At 48.6% G+C, this 22,352-nt stretch overlaps 1 protein-coding gene across 2 annotated transcripts in view; it reads right to left on the minus strand.

Annotated features, from left to right (window-relative positions):
- sik3 (SIK family kinase 3) overlaps positions 1–22,352 on the minus strand; it is a 38,858-nt gene that overhangs the window by 11,574 nt on the left and 4,932 nt on the right. The window contains exons 2-16 of one of the 2 annotated variants that reach the window (XM_062553340.1): positions 14,274–14,390; positions 14,033–14,096; positions 13,384–13,545; positions 12,651–12,775; positions 12,318–12,441; positions 11,803–11,921; positions 11,387–11,497; positions 8,369–8,494; positions 7,443–7,505; positions 6,712–6,824; positions 6,024–6,180; positions 4,607–4,759; positions 3,589–3,662; positions 2,653–2,769; positions 82–223 (exon numbers count right to left, since the gene is read on the minus strand). In XM_062553340.1, the coding sequence (XP_062409324.1) occupies positions 82–223; positions 2,653–2,769; positions 3,589–3,662; positions 4,607–4,759; positions 6,024–6,180; positions 6,712–6,824; positions 7,443–7,505; positions 8,369–8,494; positions 11,387–11,497; positions 11,803–11,921; positions 12,318–12,441; positions 12,651–12,775; positions 13,384–13,545; positions 14,033–14,096; positions 14,274–14,390 (1,767 nt within the window). The remainder of the gene's footprint in view (positions 1–81; positions 224–2,652; positions 2,770–3,588; positions 3,663–4,606; positions 4,760–6,023; positions 6,181–6,711; positions 6,825–7,442; positions 7,506–8,368; positions 8,495–11,386; positions 11,498–11,802; positions 11,922–12,317; positions 12,442–12,650; positions 12,776–13,383; positions 13,546–14,032; positions 14,097–14,273; positions 14,391–22,352) is intronic. The other variant, XM_062553341.1, reaches the window with a different exon arrangement.

Below are 22,352 nucleotides of genomic sequence, written 5' to 3' on the forward strand. Positions count from 1 at the left end.
GTGTGTGTGTGTTTGCTGGGTTAAAGGGCTTTGAGTTGTACCTCTGTGAACTTGCTTAAGGCAGAGTGAGTGTATGTGTACCTGTTTGAGCTGTCGGATGAGGGTGTTGTTCTCCAGGTGGGCTTTGATGGCCTGGATGGTGGCAGCTCCATCTGAGAAGCGCCTGACAGGGGAGAAGCGCTCCATGGGGAGGTGCAGGGTGTTACTGTCCTTATAGGAGGTCCTGGAGGAGGGTGGAGATAGAGTCAACACACAACATAAACACACACACACAAATAACACACGATCAGACGAGCAGACACACAAACTCAGACAAAAAGAGACACACACACACAAAGACACACACACACACACACACACCATCAGACAAACAGACATACACACAGACAACCACACGGAGTTAAAAACACACCATGAGACAAACATACACACAGACACATACAAATACAGCCTCACGTGGTGGGCATGCATAACATACACAAACATAAGTCGGCATGACACACACACACACAAACACACAGACAAGCACACTCACAGGTAATCTCATTAACATTGGCCTTTACAGCTTATTAGTCCACTTAGTGCTATTCTGGGTGTGCTGAGAGCAAGCAGGGATTGTGGCGGAGAATCCATCAATCCCAAACCAACAGTTTGGACAACACCCATCAGATGTCTGTTTAGACACTGACCACCAAAGCCACCCAGAAATCTCTTAACTACAAGTACAACCCCAAACCAGAAGAAGTTGGAACATTGTGTAAAATGGCAAATAAAAAAAAAACTGAATGTGATAATCTGCAAATCTTGTAAACCCATCTTTATCTGCAAACAGGACACAGGCAACATATAAAATGTTGAAAAATGCACATTTCACTACTTCCTGGTAAATATGATGGGGTTTTTTTGTAATCTTATATTTGTGTATCTTAATCTAATCTACTTTGAATTTGATGCCCGCATCACATGTAAACAGAGAGATATTGCATTAAATGTTTTATAACATATGACATATATACCAGCTCTGACTGATTGAATGTCATTTCATGTGTAACTGATCTTTTAGAACTTTTAACTTGAGATGTTAATGCTGCTTTTCTTCTTTTCAGCCCTTTCTGCAAACATCTCCAATCAGCCCCGCCTTTCCCGACTGTATGAAAATATATGCCATCATGCATTTGTTTCACACCATATGGAGTCACAGTGGTGAATGACGGCAGTGAACCACTCGACAACGCCGTGGCCTTGCGTGACTCCTGACGTGACTCCGGCTAAACGAGAGGGAGAGTTGGCCGCAGCCACCGTCTCCCCTCAGCCTCTTAACGCGGCGAAGCTCAGCTTAGTGTATCAAATGCACTTTCGCCGTTTCTCAATTACTTTAATGCCCATTCATACCGTCCAGCGGTTTAGCCCACTCTCCAGGGCGCAACACTGCTAAAAAAGGAAACGCCATCTGACCGCAGCAGTGTATGACACGGACATATGGCAACGCGTAATAACATCCTGATGGTCACGATGACAGTCACACAGCAAAAAGAAAAAAAAACCTACCAGCGATCTGAGAGGGGTTTTTTTTCCCAGCCGATAATCCTAAAAATGACTGCTTGCTCAAGGTCAGACGCAGCTTAGTACACAGCCCAAGGGGGTCACACAGCAATCTATTCTATTTCTGAACACACATAAAATGGTCTTGCATAACACCGTTTACTGTAGGGGGAGAATTTTCCCCTTCTTCTCTCGTCATCTTGCTTTTTTTTTTTTTTCTTGTTTTTTTTTCAAATCATCGCATAAAATCTTGTTTTCAGGAAGTGATTATTTCCATCGCTACGTACAAAACAAATGGGCCGTGTTGGTAACTAGGGCCTTGTGTAAAGGCCGGCCTGGGACGACCTTGGCCTCTGCTTTGATTCAGGGCAAGGCAGGGCAGGCCTTCCACCCAATCAATGAATCTGTCACCGGGCTGAGGTCAGCAGATCAAGGGCCCGCCAGGTTTAGCACGCAGGTCTTTCCGGGACGGGCCAGCACCGGGCACTTGGGGTGTGACATACAATGAGCCAGATGCAACAGATAAAACAAAACAAAAACAATACCGTGTGTGTGTGTGTGTGTGTGTGTGTGTGTGTGTGTGTGTGTGTGCGTGTGTGTGTGCGGGGCAAACCATTCAGAGCTTCTAGTGGCGTGCAAACAATCAACAATCAATCCCACATGCAGTAGGTTTGTGCACATTTGTGCTTGAAAGTGTGTTGTATGTACAGTATGCATGTATGCATAAGTTTGCATTAATGTCTATGGATATATTAATATGTGTTTGTGAGTGTGTGTGTGTGCGTGTGTGTGTGTGTCTAGAGCATGCCGTCCTTGGGTGTCAGGCGTGGTGTTCCCCAATGGCTGTTGACACACTCTCACTCTCTCTCTCTCTCTCTCTCGCTCACTCCTCCCTCTTCCTCTCTCCCCACTTGGGCCATGCGGAGTCCACCCTCCCCTCTCCTCTCCTCCCCCACCCCCTTCCTCTCCTCTCTGCTCGTATGATGCTACTCTGGGCTGGTAGGTGGGTGGGTGCAGTCAGCTCAGCGTGGGTTCGGGTGCGGGTGCAGGTGGAGGTGGGCGGGTGGTGTCTGGGAGTGGAGGGAGGGAGTGGAGAGTGGAGGCCCTCACCGAGGGTGCTGCTCTGGGACCCAGCCCCACTGCCGGGAGCCCTGGGACTCGGCACCGCCTGGGCCCGTGCTCATGGGCGCGTGCATGGTGTGCCGCTTGGAGCTGTTCGCCAAGTACCTGGGGCCACGGGAGGGAATGGGGGAGGAGGGGGAGGGGGGAGAGGAGAGGGAGGGGGGGGGGGGGAGGTGGGGGAAGGGGGGGGGAAACAGGAAGCAGTGAGGGTCAGCTCTATGAGCTCTCCACTACAGTAGGACAATAATGGGGGTGGAGGGGTGATAGGATATGATGAGGCCTTACCCCACTAATCAGCCAATGATAATAGTAGAACTGAGTACTTATCAATCAATAAAATATACAGTTGATTTGAGCTGAGTTGAGTTGAGCAAGCTTAGGTCAAGAGCGAAGCCAGGTGAGGAAAGTAACAATGTAGCCATCAGTCGAAGTGCGACAGATTGAGGGGACTAAGTGTCATCTAAAAGCGTTTAGAAGGGAAGAGAGGAGGAGGAGGAGGAGGTAGTAGGGGGAAGGGAAGAGATGTGAGTTTTGCTTAATCTGAGAGACCAGAGGCGTTGATTGGGGCACTGATGGGAGGAAAGCCAGGGCGAGATGAAGAGGAGGAGGAGGAGGAGGAAGAGGAGAAGCCACCGCAATGGTGGGCCTCCCACTGGCAGTGAAGCAGAGCTGCAGCGCTGAAACACTCAACACACACCCGCACCACCCACCCGCACCACCCACAACCCTGCACACACCCCCCCCGGCTCCCCATGTGCCACCACAGGCCCAGAAGACACAGCGCTGTGCCACCTGAAACACCCCCAGACAAAGCAGAAGCAGAACACCCCCACACTGCACCCCCGCGCTGCCGTTCGCCCCGACGTTCTCGTCTCCCCGTCCTCAGGCCCCAAAGCTCCCCTGGGGGGGGCGGCAGGTACTCACCTCTGCACTGCCTCCTGGTCTGGCTCGCCGTCAGAGTTCTCCTCGTCCACAGGAGCCACAGCTGTGATGGGGTGCTGTGATGAAGAGCGAGAGAGAGAGGGGTGGGGGGGGGGGGGGGGGGGGGGGGGTTAGATGGCACCACAGTATAATGACCAGGAACTGTCGTTGGCTGGACAATGGCTCTCAGGTTCACAAACATGTGCATATTTGATGATTAGACATACACTTTACATAAGCCGTTTTCAGACCATTCTGCACATTCTGCGATAATTGCTTGTCGCGTTTCTGATGGTAGCGGACATTCAGACATGAGGCATATATGCGGAATGTATACGCCAACCTGTTCATCAATTCAGAATTTCCATCAATTGGGCTTCGGTTCGCTGGGCAGATCATGACGCCTTATAAATGCGGCCACGCTGTCAGCTGTTCATGCCTGACAGTGGAAGAGTGTAGTTTTTACACCGGGAGCATGGAGGAGGCTATAGCCTTGCTGCATTACTAGCAGCGTGTTAGACATTACGGCAAAATTACTAGGTCAGCAGCAGGAAAAATTCCGGTAGTAGATATGCGGATATATGAATTCAGACAGCACAAAAAAAACCTACCATAAAAATTCTGTGAACATTGCGGAAATACTGTACATGTACATGTCTGTCTGAAAACAGCTATACAGATACACAGAACTCCTCAGATGCACTCATACACAAACACAAACACACACACACACAATTAGCATAGATTGACAGACAAAAAACAAACACGATCAGACACAGACACACAAACAATCACACTACAGAGGTGAAAAACCCCACGTTCAGAAAGAAATAGTCACACCATGCAATGGTTTTATCTGTGCACTTAACACCGGCGATTTCGCTAATTCGCTGATCTACCCGTCTGAGGAAGTGTGCTAATTAGAATAATCTGGTTTAGAGTCTCTCTGAAGCAGGACGTAGAATTTCCACTCTGTTCACACGCATATCCACACACACACACACACACACAGGTCACTCACAGGGCTAGCCACCAGCGGGGACTGTCCGCGAGGCCTCTTGAGCAGCTGCTGGGCGTGCAGCTGGATGTTGGCCCCTCCGTCGGAGGCGCGGCGGCCCAGCGGGCCCATGCCGTTCAGCAGCTGCAGGGTGGGGGGCTGCAGCAGACACTGCTCCTGGAGGGGACAGAGCAAAGGGTCAGGGACACAACACAACACACACACACACACACACACAGATGCATAACGGCATAAACACACACCACCACATACAGTGAGGAGCACATGTATTTGATACCCTGCTAAAACAGGAATATAAAATCATCATTTGACAATTGATCTTAATGCCTTAACTCAAAAAATTAGTACAAATCAAACCGCCAAGGACACCAATTTTCTTTGTGATTGAAGAATGTATCGTAAATAGATAAATGTTTTCCTTAAATGCTAGGGCAAGGAAGTATTTGACCCCCTATGTAACCCTATGGGAATTTAACACATAGGGTTAACATAGGGGCAGGCAGATTTTTATTTTTAAAGGCCAGCTATTTCATGGATCTAGGATATTATGCATCCCGATAAATTTCCCTTGGCCTTTGAAATTAAAATAGCCCCACATCATCACATACCCTTCACCATAGCTAGAGATTGGCATGGTGCTTTTTCCAGTAGGCCTATTAGCCTGTTTGATTTGCATTGAGCTCAATGAGCATCAAACAGGCTAATAGGCCTACTGGAAAAAGCACCATGCCAATCTCTAGCTATGGTGAAAGGTATGTAATGATGTGGGGCTATCTTAATTCCAACGGCCAAGGGAACTTTATCAGGATGCATAATATCCTGAATCCATAAAATAGCTGGCCTTAAAAAATAAAAATCTGCCCGCCCCTATGTTAACCCTATGTGTTGAATTCCCATAGGGTTACATTGGGGGTCAAATACTTACTTCCCCCTAGCATTTAGGAAGAACATTTATTTATTTACGAAACATTCTTCCATCACAAAGAAAATTGGCGTACTTAGCGGTTTTATTTTTACTCAATTTTTGAATTAAGACATTAAGATCAATTGTCAAATGACGATTTTATATTCCTCTTTTTAGGCAACTTTAGCATGGTATCAAATACATTTTCTCCTCACTGTATATACATACATACATACATACACACAGCACTATACCCACACACCACTACATGCGTACACACTCACTCAATGTCATTTACTTATATCGCACACGCACGCACGCACGCATGTACGCACGCACCACACACACACACACACCAGAGCTGATAGACAATTAGATAGAAATGATCTGTGCCTGAAATGATCAAATACATTCAAAGACAATATAGAGAATAGCCTTTCTTGACATCGTACATGGCCGAGCTCACGCCTGAACTCTATCAGGCCTGAGACACATACACACACACGTGTGTGTTACCTTGTACTCCAGCTGCTGGGTGGGCTGCAGGCTCTGTGTGGGCATGAGTGTGTGCATCTGGCCCATGGGGGTCGGCGCCAGCGTGGGGAAGGGGGGCTGGGGGACGGCGCGCGGGAAGCCAGGGGCCAACTTCTGCAGCTCCTCCTGCATCTCCGCCCTGCACACACACACACACACACACACACACACACACACACACACACACACACACACACACACACACAGACACACACAGACACACACAGACACACACACACACACAGAGTTAGGAGATGCATATAAACAGGATGGAAACATGTGCGTCTCAGAGCGGACATCAAAAACATCAAAGGACAAAAAAGACAATGCAGGATAACGCAGATTCCCACGGAAGAGAAGGAACAGAGAAAAAAGACAACAACAGATACAGAATAAGTGGGGGGAGAGTGAAATGGGGAATATTAGAGAACAATACAGTAGGAAATTGTAGTTAGAGAGAGAGAGAGAGAGAGAGAGGGAAAGAGAGAGGGAGAGAGGGAGAAAGACAGAGAGAAGGAAAGGGTGAGCAAAAGAGAGAGGGAGAAGTCAGAGCAAGATAGGCAGGGGCATCACAGGGAGATGGAAACTAATGACAGATGGAGAGCCTGAGTGAAGGCTTCTGCTGATTGTGTGTGTGTGTGTGTGTGTGTGTGTGTGTACGCAGCGGTACCTGGGGTCTGGCACGCCCACCGTGTGGCGCCGCATGGACAGGTAGCGAGCCATGGCCTCGGGCGACGGTTCTTCGCCCTCGTCACTGTCCAAAGCCATCGTGCCACTGTCCGTCTAGTCAAGGACAAAGAGAAGCAGACATGATGAGAGTGACGCACAGAATCTGTGTATCTGTGTGTGTGTGTGTGTGTGTGTGTGTGTGTGTGTGTGTGCGTGCGCAAAAAGGAGGGTGTGTGTCTGTCAGAGGGAAGAAGGACTATGGCATAATCACATCACAAGTACAGTATTAAGTATGAAAGTGTGTGTGTGTGAAAAAAGGAGGATGTGTGTCTATGTCAGAGGGAGGAAAGACCATCACAAGTACAGTACAAAGTCCAAGTGACGTGTGTGTGAATGTGTGTGTTCCCATTTATCCTCTGTATTTGTGCACGTGCATCCGTTTGCAGATGTCCCGATAAATTCTGTGCAGAAGGGAGCACATGCTCATGAACATGAACGCCACTTGTGTGCATGCTGCCTTCTGCTCAACATCATGGCCACTTTAAGGGTTTCCCCTCCACGGACCAGCTTAGCACTCCTCCTGATGTCACTACACGCGTGTGTGGCTACCCGGTGACGTCTGGAGCTCGTACGCTACACGGCTAATCCCCGGGGGGGGGGGCTGGAACGCTCTCTAACTGGAGAAAGTCGGGCGTCATACGCGGACGTCAGCGGCGGGGACGGCTAACTCACCTCAACGATCTGATTCTCTGGGTTAATGAGCTGGACGTGGGGGATGACGGGGCCGGCCTGATCCTGCAGGAGACACGAAAAAGAAGCAAGGATTAGAGACACACCGTGTGTGTGTGTGTGTGTGTGTGTGTGTGTGTGTGTGTGTGTGTGTGTGTGTGTGTGTTGTGGTTGTGTAGAAGGAGGGCAGCTAGAGGTTAAAAGGGACACTCAAGGATTGTGCCAGCAGCTTGCTGTACTGTAGCTACTGTACTGAGCGAGATGTGGGCCGGCAATCCTGCTTGATGGATGTGGGTCACCTGTTGAGCATTGGAGTGAGAGTCCCGGCGCTTGGGGACGTCTGCCTCTGCTCAAATCTCTAAGCCTGTTTATCCTGAGTCACATTACACAGCAACTACTTAAAACCACACACACCCGCACACGCGCGCACACACACACACACACATACGGTGCTCTATAGGTCTGGAATTTTCAAAGTGTTTGTTTCTCGAGGCACAAGGAAATGTCGAGGAATCAGAGATATTAAACTTTGCTGAGAGCCTTGTCGTTTTTTGCACTGTTAAACGAAATTACAAGAATGCATGTGTTTAATGAGCAGATTTTGCTGGAGTAATCCAATTATCGGAGAAGCTTCATGCGATAGCCTGTGACGTGGGCTTCAACTTTCACCCATGTGCGTCACTGAAAACAAACACGAAACAAACACACAGGCACACCTCACCTGCTGTAAATAACTAAAGTCAAACTTCCTGAATATCTATATACTGTTGCAGGACTGTAAGTGACTGTACGTGTACGATACAAGTGTTTTGTGCTCAGTGTAGTGGAAGCATCCAAGACATAATGTTATAGGTCAACAGATAAACATTTCTCCGGCGCTCACAAATACAGCTACACACACACACACACACACAGACACAGACACAGACCTGTACAGTGTTGAGGGGGTAGCCCATGGGCCGCGGTGTGGGGGGGAGGGTCTTGTGTTTCTTCAGCCGTTCGGACAGCAGACTGTAGATGGCGCTGTAGTGATCGTAGGCGTCTGTATGCAGAGACTGATGGAGGGAAGACAGAGAAGAAAAAAGAAAGAGAGAAAAAAAAGATTGTGTGTCAGAAGTCTGAAGGTACTCAGGACTGGTTTTCACTTTTCTTTCTTTTTTTGAACAGGCACAGAATGATTAATATCTGATCAAGCTGTTTCGGTTTTTGCACTCTACATTATCCCTCAACACTCCCAGCTCATGAACTTGACAAGAATATCGCTGGTAATCACTGCTGATCTCTCTCTGTAAGTTACAGTTAGCAACGACACTGGCAATGCTCTTGCAGCTGTACAGGATGAAGGCAGTTACGCAGCATCGCAATGGCTCACTCCACCACCCCCCCCCCCCCCACACACACACACACACACACACACACACTCTCTCTCTCTCTGGTGAATCATGCAACCTGGCAAGCATGCTGGTAAATCCCTCCTCAGCCTGTTTTTACAGAGTAAGTTCTGACGTAATGCCAACGGCAAAACTGCGGGTCCACTGACCATCAACACACATGCGACTATCAGGGGGCCGCATTCGTCTCCATGACGATCAGGGGAATGACGAAGGGCGATTAGGCTTGCTTGGGACATGTCTGAGGTTTGGGGGGGTGACAACGATAAACAGCATTCAGAGCCTGGGCCTCTATGTTGCCAAAACACAAGTTTGTACCCAGCAGGGGAGCCGTAGCGTGGCGGTAGAGTCGACCTTCTGCAGCGCATACAGGCTTCGAGGGATCGAACGTGGCCCGAGGTCATTTCCTGAACACCTATTCAACTCCTATTCACCGTCATTGCCCATTAAAGGCTAAAAATCCTAAAAACATGATTTTATAAAAAAATAAAAATAAAAAAAAAAGTTTGTGTCCTGCAACATCTCTTAGCGAGGTGTAGGAGATAGAGAGAAGACACAGAAGGCAGAGTGGAGGGAGCGTGAGAGGCGCAGAATGTTGAGTCACAGGCAGCGGCGGCTAAAGTAGGCTCGGGCTACAGAGTGCCGGTGCATCAGCACTGCAGAGCAGGAGCCGAGCGCCGCCGTAGCGAATCAGAGCGTTCCTCAGAGCTGCTGCAGCTACTGTACTGCTGGTGGGCTGATGCACTCGATAGGAACAGGAACACAACCAACCATGTGGTCACAGGGCACCGAAAAAATAGACATGGCTCAAGATACCAGAGGCTACTAGAGGGTGAAAATGTGTGTGCGCGTGCGTGTGTGTGTGTGTGTGTGTGTGTGTGCGTGTGTGTTGGAGGGCAGCAGTGGTGGCACACTAAAGTGTAGAGCGACACAGCGACTGTTAAGGAAGTGAGATGTGTCATATATGCATGAGTTTGGGTGCACTAACTGAGCGATTTTAAGCCAACCCAAACAAAAGATGACTGCAAACATGGTGATATCATTGGTTGTAGGTCCAAAACCGTTGTATTGAGAAAGATTTAAAAATGGCCAGTCAACTGGTGTGACTTCTCTATCTATCAACCAACGAAAAATGCTATCGCTAGTTGCAGACAAGTAAAGCTTGTGAATACTATAAAAGTAGAGGAGCAGGACTACAGAACTATTTAAGACCATTAAGAATTAAGACCAACTTCATGACTAGCAAAGTATATAAATATGGGCTGCAAAGTTTGCATTATGATGGTTATCAGTTTCACGTAGATGCTGTTTGTACTTCATTGTGAAAGAATTACAATACTGAACAACTGCAATCCATGCCACAACAAATCACATGACCACTGTCAAAGTAACATTAACTGAGTATTAATAATTGAGACTTATGGAAATGTATTTCAGAACTTGTGCATAACACAAAGTCTAAAATTCAAATGATTAACTTTTATACTTTTAAAGACCCTGTGGAACTGCAAGCATAAACTGTTGGCCAAACCAGGTCCAAGCGCATCTCTCTCTCTCTCTCTGTATGTGTGTGTGTGTTCACCTATCTGCAACTGCTCCTAATACCAAAGTGATGAATCACTTCAGATTTGTGGTTCACCCCCGAGTTCAGAGTTCAATTCAGGGACTGAGCTGCAGATCTACAGGGCTGTTTCTCCCTTTGTTGCAAACATGTAAAACAGGTCAAGCATGTGCAACCACAAGGCCTTGTATGCTTTTTCTAATCGATGTGCGCAAGCACCAAAAGCTTCACAGCAAATACATACCATCATGTTAACCTGTAACATTCAGCAAAGAAATGTCTACCGTATCGGTTTAAAATTCCCAATGCAGCATAATGCCCAGAACAAAATAGAATTGGCCAACGTATTGTGGAGGTTTTAGTCCACCAGCAAAAGGGAACCAAAATCCACACAGGTGTTTTTTAGCCATACTGTGCTGGGGTGCGTTTCCCAAAGCAATAGCTGCTAACCTGTCAGCAACTTAATTGGTTGGCAATGGGAAATTGCATTGCAACCAACAAAGTTGCTAACTTAGTTAGCAGCTATGGTTTTTGGGAAACACGCCTCTGTATAGTTGTTCCACACCGAAAGGACGAGAACAGAGGAAGAACAGACGAGAACACTGTGAGGAAGTTACGGTTCTCGTGTTTGTCGTACTGCATCATTTGTCCTCATGTCCTGCCACACCATAGTATGATTGAAGTGACTGTGATTGTGTAGTTTGTGTGGCTGTGAACTGGAGGCAGCTTGAGACTTTTTGCATGAGAGTACATATGTGTGGGCGAGTGTGAGATCTGTCTGTCTGTTTGTCTTGGATTGTCCGCACCTGTGTGTGTGTGTGTGTTTATTTTGGATACAGGTAGTGTTGGGTGATCAAGCACAGTTCATGCTGGATATAATGAGGTCTCTGTGTTGTTACGTAAATGTATGGTTATGTGGCATATCTCTTTGAATGTAGGCGTATTGCTGTGTTATGACAGTGTGTGTGTGTGTGTGTGTGTGTGTGTGTATGTACCTGCAGTGTGCGCTCCCGGTCCAGACCCATTTCTGACATGGCCAGTAGCACCTGCTCATTAATGAGCTCAGTCTCTCGCTCCGTCTTCACCTGCTCACACTCCACTATCAACTGTGAGAGAGAGAGAGAGAGAGAGAGAGAGAGAGAGAGAGAGAGAGTTAAAGACAAGGTCAGGTAAAGAGACAAAACCCACAGAAAGGGAGAGAAAAAAAATCAGGACCACAATGAGAGAGCACGGAAAAAAAAACTGAAGGTAAACAAGGATGTAGGCTTGTGACACACGTTGTGAGTAAATGTCAGTTGGAAAAACCCAACAAAGAAACAAAGCCGGCCAAGGGTGGCAGAGGGGCGGCAGGATGGACTTGAATGGCCAGTTATGTCCACAGAAACAGCAGTGGCTCGGAACATCCACTCACCCTCTCAAACTCAGGGTCCGGGTCTCCTTGCCTCATCCACTTGTTCTTACAGATCTGCTCCATGGAAAGGCGTTTGCTGGGGTCTAGGACCAGCATGTGTCGGATCAAGTACTCACAGTCTGAAACAAACATACACACAGCCAAACGTCAAGAATATGACAAAATACACAAAACACGAACTAATGGCATTTGTTTTGCAGTGGTTAACATATAAAACTAAATAATAGAAGGCTAAAATACAAATGTTTGCTATAAAACTGACAACTCAAAATGCTCTGCAAACTTTGTGTAGACCATTTGCATAACGGTAGCCATTTCTGCCTTATCTGAGAGAACAAACAGTTGTCCTCCCCATTTGTCACCATTCCTTAACTTCACGTCACACACACAACCAGTTAATCAGATGGTCATCAATAAGACCAACTTTAAAAAGAGCGGGAACCACATTCTGTCCGTCAGATCGGACACTCGTACAGCAGCATACGCTCATGAGACTCAGACGTGCCAATGCTCACCGGTGGACATGAAGAAGGGGATCCGGAACTTTCCGCTCAGCACTCGAGCCCGGAGGTTCTGAAGGGTGCTGCCGTCGAAGGGTAGAGCGCCGCACACGAGAACATATAGCACCACACCTAAACTCTGCAGAACCCATGAGGGAAGGGAGAGAAACAGAGAGAGCGTGATGAATAGAGTGAAAGGGAGAGAGAGACAGATAGAAAGAGAGTGATGTATGGAAAGTGAGAGGAGGGGAAGGAGGCAGGGAGAAAGAGAGTGAAGAATGAAGAGAAGGAGGGATAGAAGGAGACAGATTAAAAGAGGAGATAGAGATGGCGTGAGGGGATGCCTACCCAGATGTCTACTTTGGGGCCGTCGTATTCCTTCCCTTCGAAGAGCTCAGGAGCAGCATAAGGAGGGCTCCCACACCACGTCTTCAGCAGCTGCCCTCGCGAGAACAGGTTACTGAAGCCAAAGTCTGAGAGAGGAGAGAAAGGGTTCAATGGAAGTCTACACAGACACTTGGGTTTTCCTATTCCCTATCTCCCTTGTACTTTGTATGACTGCTTTGGCAATATGAATGTCTTATTTATCATGCCAATAAATCAGAGAGAGAGAGAGAGAGCGTGCGAGAGAGAGCGAGCGCACGAGAGTGAGAGGTGATCAAAATATATCAGCTTTGCTCTGGGACACTGGTGTCACTGGGCTCAGTGCAACGACACATAATTCATTAGATACATAATAAACATTTACACAAAATGATATGCAATTTATTTGCCACACTATTAATGGCCACAAGTCCAATGTGACAGATACTAGCTCATTCAAAATGCCTCTTTCACATATGTGTACATTTACACACTCAGACAAAAACACACATTCTTGTATTGATATTCTAGTCCCATTGACTTCCATTGTGCAACAACGAAAGAATACAAAACTGGGCCTAGACCCAACTCTACGCCTAACCCTATTAATCAGTTAAGAAATGCTTTTGCACCAAGCTCTAGGAATATAACAAAATACATTCGCTTAGTGGTGACCTGACACACGCACACGCACACACGCACACACACAGTACTGTACCTGCGATCTTGATGTTGAGGTTGTGGTCCAGCAGCAAGTTTTCAGCCTTCAGGTCACGGTGCACAATGTTGCGGCAGTGGCAGAAGTGCACTGCCGCCACTATCTGTTTGAATTTCCGCCGAGCATCCTTCTCCGCCATCCGCCCATGAGCCACCAAGTGATCTGGGGGGGACAGAAAGAGAGAGAGAGAGAGAGAGAGAGAGAGAGAGAGAGAGAGAGAGAGAGAGAGAGAGAGAGAGAGAGAGAGAGAGAGGAGAGAGAGACAGAAAGAGAGACAGAGACAGAGACAGAAAGAGAGAGACAGAGAGAGAGAGAGAGAGAGAGAATATGTGACCATCAGAAAGGGTTAACAGACTAAAACCTGTTGCGCGTGACATCTTGGAGCAGGAGAGAGAGGGGCTGAGAGACGAGGAAGGCAACAGTGGCAGTGAGAGGTGAAAAGAATAATAATAAACAAAAATCTTTGGAGGCAGAGATGTTTTTAGAGAGAAATGTGAGATATGATCAGGCAGCACGGAATGACAGAGAACACACGCAAGGAGAAACAGGGCAGGGGAGACAGATACAGCATCAAAGACATCTAGAAAAAAAGGGGGGGGGGGGGGGGGAGAACAGACACACAAAACAAGTACGCAAAGAGACAACTCACCGAATATTTCCCCTCCACTGGCGTACTCCGTCACTAGATAGATCATCCTTTCTGTCTCCATCACCTGCATGACACACACACACACACACACACACACACACACACACACACACACACACACACACACACACAGGTCAGCAACTGGCAAACACCCACACATATTTCCACTCTTTTACGTGAAAAAGGGAGAAAGAAGATAGACATAGAGAGAGAGAGAGATTGTGTGGGGAACAGTGATGACCTGGTAAAGGCGGATGATGTGAGGGTGTCTCAGCATCTTCATGATCTGGACCTCCCTGAAGATCTTCTTCAAGTTCTCATCATCAAGCTGGGTCTTGTCTACTATTTTTATCGCCACCTGTTTTTCCAAAGCAAAGAAGGCGAGAATGAAAGGAATAGAAAAAAGAGAGAGAGAGAGAGGGAGAGAGAAGGGGGATATAGAAAGAGAGAAAAATGGAGGGAGAGAAAAACAAGAGACAATTTTTAGCATGGAGCTCAAACAGAAGAGCTGAGATGTGAGCATCTGGGACATTTGCGTTTGCTTTTTCCAACACAGCAGCCCAGCAGCTCTGAAACAAAATGGTGCTTGAGAAACGAGTGGACTTGTGTGATGGACGACAGCCCACTCAAGTCAGGCATGGAGAGAGCGCCCGCAGCTTCGCTGGAGCACAGTCGCAAGAGGTGACCGAGCAAACCAAACCAGAACTACGCCCGGCCCCGGGCTACAAAATGGAGCCGACCATTAGGGTACCGTAGCCACCAGTCGCTCTCCTCCACAGATCGACACTCAGCCATTTTCCCCACGAAGCAAACGCAAAAAAAAAGCACAACTTTTACGGCGGGTATGGAAACGGCTCGTATTTATTTATGCAATGAACCCATACATCAGTGGGTGCAGAGACACAGGCTTCTCGGTTCAGCCGAGGACACGCCGGACATATCTCCCTGATTGCCCCTGCATCCTGCATTCTGCGGGGAGATGGACCGTTTCAAAACAACGCGGCAGCGGAGCGGAGCGGCCCGGCGGCGAGGAAGCGATGGGAAAGCACGTCCGTTCCTCACAGGTACTAACAAACTGACTGCGAAATGATGGACCCGTTTTTCCACCGTCACCCGTGATTTATTATCCTGTGATTATCCTCATCAGTCTTTTCCCTCAGTGCGGCAGAAGAACCGGTCCCCCCTGTCCCCCCCGCCCCTCTTTGCCGTGCAGGTTCTTCCCCAGATCGGGTCGACATCAGGGGCCTTTTGTCCACTTTTTTTTTTCCCTCTCCAGGCTAAAGACAACAAGCGCATGCCAAACACAACGGCTGGCTCGGATATTAGGGGAAAGGGAAGAGGAGAGAGGGGCTCTCTGTTGTGTATGCGTGCATGTGTGAGTGTGTGTGTGTGTGTGTGTGTGTGTGTGTGTGCGTAGGATGATGGTTCGAGGAGGGTAGGGGGGGTGGCCGGGGCACATGGTGTTCCGTCTGTGAACTCTCACTAGGGCTGTGTGTTTGTGTGTCCCTTCCAGCGGTATTTTAAGCCTCCGTGAGGCTATTATTGGCACTGGCAGTCGTCCAGCTGTGTTGATGTAATCGCTCCCTCTCTCTCTCCTTCCCATTTTCTCTCTCTCTCCCTCCATCTCTCTTCCTCTATCTACCTCTCTCCACCCAAGCCCCCGTGCCCAGGCCCAACATCTGGAATGGTTCTGCGTGCACATGCACACATACATACACACACACACACAAACACGCAGTCAACAGAGAGTGTGTGAGAAGGAGAGAGAAAGAGAGTTATAGAGAAAGAGAGAGAAAGGCAGACAGAGGGAGAGAGAGAGAGACAGACAGATAGACAGAGAGAGAGAAAGAGAGAGAGAGAGAGAGAGACAGGGAAGAACGGGGAGGTAGAGGGAGAGAGAGAAACCGCCACAGAGAGGCGAAAAGGCCAGAGAAGGTGCACTGTGGAAAATCACACCGGCGTCCCACATATTTGGAGAACATGAAGTCCGGCGGCATGCAAATGGCCCTAAAATAAGGAAATCAGGCAGAAATGCAGCAGCACGGGCACCATCCACCCGGGCCAGTGAGTGCCCGTAAAACTGCCGCTGCCGGCGGCTTATTCTGCACGCTGATAAGACGGAGGGGGTGGTGTGTGTGTGGGGGGGGGGAAGGTGGCACGTGCCCTGAGCTGCCCTCTAGTGCACTAGCAATGGTTGCAATGATTTTTTTTCCTGCCAAGTAAGACACAGAGGCATAAAAAAAAAAAAAACACACACACACACACACAACAACGGTCAGCGATGACAGCGGATGGCAGCACGTTCGGCCGTGACTGGCAGGTGAGCGGACGGCTGAGCCGGCCGTTGGTGGGAGGCTGCAGGGACAGAGTGGTGAACAAGCAGAATTGTTTCTCCCAGAAGACGTGTTCGGGAGATGTTTGCCTTCAGCGGTTTTGTTGTGTGGAGGCGAGATGCTTTGTGGGCAGGTCGCGGGAGGATGCACTTGGCCCAGCGACGTGCAAACTCAACTGCCCGTGAGGCTCGGGGTAAGGGGCAAGCAATGCAAAGTGCAACACATGAGTTTTACAGATAGAGATCATTCACAATATACCAAGCTGAAAAACACTGCAGTGTAACTTATAGGTGAGATACGCACAGACATAGAAAAAGACACACACAAACACATAGACACACAGACACAGACACAGACACAGACACAGACACAGACACAGACACAGACACAGACACAGACACAGACACAGACACAGACACAGACAGACACAGACATTCAGTTTAGGTACAAAAATAATGACTCCTTCAAAAATATTACATTCAAACTAAATTATTTTCATCAAATGTAAAGGACATCCTCCAGTTTTCACTTGGAAAAGTGCAAGTAATTTCTAACTCGTCTCAGGGCATATCAAGTTGATGAGGCAGAGACAAACAGAAGCTAAAAGGCTATCACTGAAAACACTTTATGCCAGGCTGTTTCATCTCAGCTGTCTAAAAACTCAGAGGAACTGCCACCGCTTCACAATACAAAGGACAAAAATAACTTCTAAGAAAAAGAAAATAGGCTAAAGTTTTTCCTTTTGAGTGATATTATTTCTTACATAGTTGCAAAGTTATGCTAGCCTGCTGCATCATAGATGGCTGTTTCTAAATGACTGTCCACACCCGGCATGATAACACTGACTGTGTGTGATGTCTCGCAATACTCAGATCACAAGTTATTCTGTGGTTCCCACATCAAGAAGCTCACACTTTACCCTATAGGCTACGGCTGTGACGCTGCTTCAAAATAACCTGGCTGTTTCATGCAAGCGCATGACAGACTTGTGTTTGCAGCCAGACAATCCCATTCGTGTTCCCCTGAGTTCAGCTGAGACTGTGAGACCGCAGCTCAAGAGTATTGCTGCTACTCTGCTGAATTTCTACAGGGCCTCTGTGTGGCACAGGTCTAAGCCTACTGCTAGCATTTACATACCTGGAGTATAGGCAGTCAATGTGCATTTACAGAGCACGGCTAGTGTACACCACGATGTGAAACACAGATAGTGTAGGTACACATACAGCATTGTTATCAGAGAGGGTTGAAGAGGAGGATCTTTGTCACTCGTGTGTCATGCATATGTAGCTATATAGGATCATAGCTATGCGCATGAATTCGGTGATTAGCATGCCTATACGGAGTATGACTGTAAATGGGGCGTAGCTAGCGTACGCGTAGGATAAATATGGAGCGTAGGCTAGCTATTGCATGTATATATGGAGCGGTGACATGAGGAGCTCAGCAATGCCAGCAGCCTCTTCACATGGTGCTGCACTACTTGAGATGGGGCCAGAGAACACGGCTGGAGACGGGAGTCTCTCCTTTTCACACATCCACCCACACACACACACATACACACACACACTCGCTATCTTCTCTTTCACTCTCGCTTTCATGCTGTTTTGTGTACTCACAGACAAACACACACACACACACACGCACACACACACAGGATGTTGTATTACAAAACATGACCCCTCATGTAAAAAGATGAGAGCGGTAGAATAGACACCCTTTCTCTGCCACTCTGCCACTCTGCCATGGTGCCACGCATGCCCATCCCATCAGCTGTGGTGACAAACACCGACCCATCTGCCATTGTTCTGACCCACTGAATCCATTCTGGGACTTCCCATGGGAAGAGTCAGCCCAGGACAGCAGCAGACAGGCCAATCGTGAAGTCAACAACACAAATGTCTAGGTATCTTGTTCAGGTGGGCTTATCTTGTCTGGTCTTGTCTTTCACCAGACAGGCTGAAAGGAGTGACCACATATCGGAAAGCGTGGCAGTAAAGATAGTATCGGCGGAGGGGGGAGGAGGTTGGTAGACACAGAAAGGGTTCTTATCTTTATGACCAAACCAAAATGATCTGGAACATGGAAGCACAGAGAACAGTGTACTTCCCAAACGAGATGGCAGAAGGAGAGATGAGGAGAGAGGAGGAGGAGAGGAGAGGAGAGGAGAGGAGAGGAGAGATGACTAGCAGCTAGAAAACTCTGAAGAGAAAAGACTACAGGAGAGAAGACATAAGATGAGAGATGGAGAGGGAGGACAGGAGAGAAAGAGAGGAGACTAGCAGAGAGGAGGGGAAATGAGATGGAGAGAAGACCAGCAGGTAGAGGAGAGAAGAGGAGAGGAGAAGAAAAGAGAGAAGATGATAGATGGAGACAGACGACCAGCAGAGAGAGAAAAGAGAAGATGAGCGGAGGAGAAAAGAGAGGAGGAAAGATAGAGAGAAGCCCAGCAGATGGAAGAGGAGAGGAGAGGAGAGGAGACTAGCGGAGAGCAGAGTGGCCAATGACTACGTGCCAGTCAGGCCACACAAACACAAACAACAGCCTATCATGACTCAGCATGTGCCAAGAGCTGTGGTACAGTCTGTGGGCAAACACTGTTATCTAAAAGGCTACAGTATGCATACTCATATGTAAGTGTCCCTGTGTGTGTGTGTGTGTGTGTGTGTGTGTGTGTGTGTGTGTGTGTGTGTGTGTGTGTGTGCCTGTGTATGTCTACATCTGACCACATAATGACAGCATGGGCTGTATCTGCACGCGTAGCTTTTTCTGTCTGCATACACGCACGTTGGTGGACATTGGAACGACTGTGTGTGAGAATGCATCATATTTAGGAGAGAAATCTGTGTGTGTAGAGTGTGTGTGTGTGTGTGTGTGGAGAATGTGTTTACCTCAAGCAACAAAACTAGGCTAATGTGCACTGTGAGGTCGTTTGTATGTTCAAATCAGCTCTGTCGCCCACACCAAACAATCTCACCATGACTCTCTCTCCCCATTTAAAACCCATCTGTTGGGAACATACGATTACTCGAAAAAGTAACAACAGACAACATCGGACCATATTCCCTTCTTTTCCCCCAACATCTGCACCTCAATGGAAACCAGACAGGCTGCCAAAACAAACACAACCTATCCTATCCCGTGCTTGGTTGGGAACGTGCCAAGCTCGGAGCGCCACTATTGACCTGACTCATAGAGCAGACCGCCATGACGCTCGCAGTCGGCTAATTCAGGTGAGTTCAGCGGTCACCTGAGATAGGAGGCCTGTGGTGGAGGATGCCACGATAGGTGGGTGGATGGGTGGGTCCCTCAGGAGAGGAGGCCTGGGAAACGTTGCAGCGGGTGAGTGGGTGGGTGGGTTGGGGGGTGGGGGGGTGCTGGATTGATCCAAGCCATCGGAGTAGGAGTGAGAAAGAGGGAGAGAGCTAGAGAAAGAGAGAGAAAAAGAGAGGGATACAGAGAGAGAGAGGGACAGAGGAAAAAAGAAAGAAAGGAAAGAAAAGAAAAAAGAAAAGAAAAGATGAGAAACAGAGAGAGAGAGGAAGAGAGAGAGAGAGAGAGAGAGCCTAACCCGCAGGGGGATGGGGGTTAGGGCAGAGGAGAGCGTTGAAGGTGGGGATGGGGATGGTGGGGGTGGGATGTCCAGTTCACCAGCTCAGCAGCACTCAGTGATGACGGTCAGTCTGCCCTTCAGCTGCAGCTGAGCTAGGGGGATTTAGACACGACTCTGGGAAGGGGGCAGAGAGCAGAGAGGGGAGAAAGACACAGCGAGCACGCGCACACGCGAGAGAGAGGGAGAGAGAGAGAGACGAAAGGGAAAAGAGAGAGAGGAGAGGAAAAAAAGAGAGAGAAAGAGAGAGACTGGGGTGGGGGGGGTTTAAAGATGGAGAAGGTGACACCGGTGGACGACGGAGGGGTGGGGAGTAAAGACCGACGGAGCGACGGAGACTGAACGGAAGGGAGAAAGAAGAACCAGGAATGAACAAGAACGAGAGCACATATCAGAGACAACAAGAGAAACAGAAGAGACAAAGCAGGGGAGGGGAAGACAAGAGAACGTGAGGGGAAAAAACGACATAAAGAGGCTCTAAAACTGTACGGAAATAATAAGTGAGCCAGACAATCTCAGACTCACAGGTCCACAGGAGCTGCGTTTAATTGTGCGTCAAGGTGGCGTCTAGCCAGGCAATCGCTTCTCTCTGATCTCCCCGAGACGGACGCGTCCACTTTCTCCAGACCCCCCCCCCCCCCCCCCAAATGTCATTAAAAAACACCGGGCAAGTGGAGAGGAGTGTTGTGGAGGGCAGCGCTGCCCTGCCCTGCCCTGCCCTGCCCTGCCCAGCTGCAGCTGCGGTGCCAACGCTAAGGGCAGCCTCTGATTCAGCGGTGGGAGCTGTGGGAAACCAGCGAGAGGGAAAAAAGCCGTGTGTGTTTCCACTGGGATCACTGGAAGCATATCCCCACTGACAGGCAGGTCCAGTGTGCACGCATACACTACACACACACACAAACACACGCACGCGAACAGACACACGCGCACACACCTTACATCGCTTTTTACAAAACACATATGGTTATCTAATCCCATTGTATGACTAGAACATACACACATACACACACACTACAGCATCCTTTTTATACTTTCATGACTGTTACACAATCCATGAAAGAGCAACAACAACAAAGACTGCCCATTATCTTAACCCTCTACTGTTAGAACACTCACACACACACACGCACGCACGCACGCACACACGCACACCTCACAGATCTCCCATAATCACTGACAGGCTTCAAGAGAATCCAGTACAGAGCCTGCGAGATGCCAGTGGTCACTCACTCAGCACGCCTGGCCTGCTCCCGTATGCCATGGTGTGTGTGTGACATTGAGTGTGTGTGTGTGTGTGTGTGTGTGTGTGTGTGTGTAAAGCGATCCCAAATCCCAGAGCACGTCTCCATGGAAAAGGAATCACGCGCCTTCCTTGCTGCCACCCAATTTTCAAGGGGACCTGGGACCCGGCTCTCTCTCTCTCTCCCTCTCTCCTCCTCTCTCTCTCACCCTCTCTTCTGCCCTCTCTCCTTCCCTCTCTCTCTGCCCTCTCTCTCTCACTCCCTGTCTGACTGACACTCCATCCGCTGCCGGACCACTGAGACTAAACATGGGGGGGGGGGGTTTGTGGGGGAAGAAAAAGTCACTCGCCTAAATATAGCTGGTGATACAGAGGGGTAAGTGGCCCGATACCAGAGCCCCTCACTAGAGACCTGGAGAAGGGGCAGTTCCGGAGGTAGAGATGGGCATGTGTGTGTGTGTGTGTGTGTGTGTGTGTGTGTGTGTGTGTGTGTGTGTGTGTGTGTTTGCCTTGGCGTAATTCAGATAGACGTTATGACACCCAAGAGACGATGGGAACCTCCGGAGGAAGTGGGTGAACTGAACAGTTCAAGGCCACCCCCGCCCTCCTCGTCGTCCTCGCCTTTGTGCTTTTTTGGGGGGACTTTCGAACTGCTTTTTGCTGTGGCAGCGGTGGTGGCGGTGGCGGCTCTAAAAGATCCCAGGCGTCAGATGAGCTAGGAGTCGGGTGGGGAACAAGGTGTGATTAAATCACGGCGGAGTGACGACACGGCGTCAAACACACCAGATGAATGACCTCACGAGGAGCAGCGAGGGACAATTACTGTGGCCACCATTTTACAGTGCCGGTAATGGGTGACAGACTAACGCTTATCTATCTTAGCACAAGAAAACATGACAGAACGGAACGTGCTGGAACAAAATCGAACGCACTTCATTGTGCGATTAGGTGTGTGCGCAGTTGAATTCTCGCTTAAAGCGTTAAACAAACGTCCACAGTCCTGACAAAAGGACAAGCTATAGTGGGCCTGCTTTGGAGTGGGCCTGCTTGTCTTTAGAGAGTTAGGAATGTCTTTCGACAAGTGCTTCCCAGCAACTGAGTTGTCTAACACCGGGAACAAAAAATGAATTGAATTAGAAT

The sequence above is a fragment of the Sardina pilchardus genome, chromosome 13 (assembly GCF_963854185.1).
Source record: "Sardina pilchardus chromosome 13, fSarPil1.1, whole genome shotgun sequence".
NCBI lineage: Eukaryota > Metazoa > Chordata > Actinopteri > Clupeiformes > Clupeidae > Sardina > Sardina pilchardus.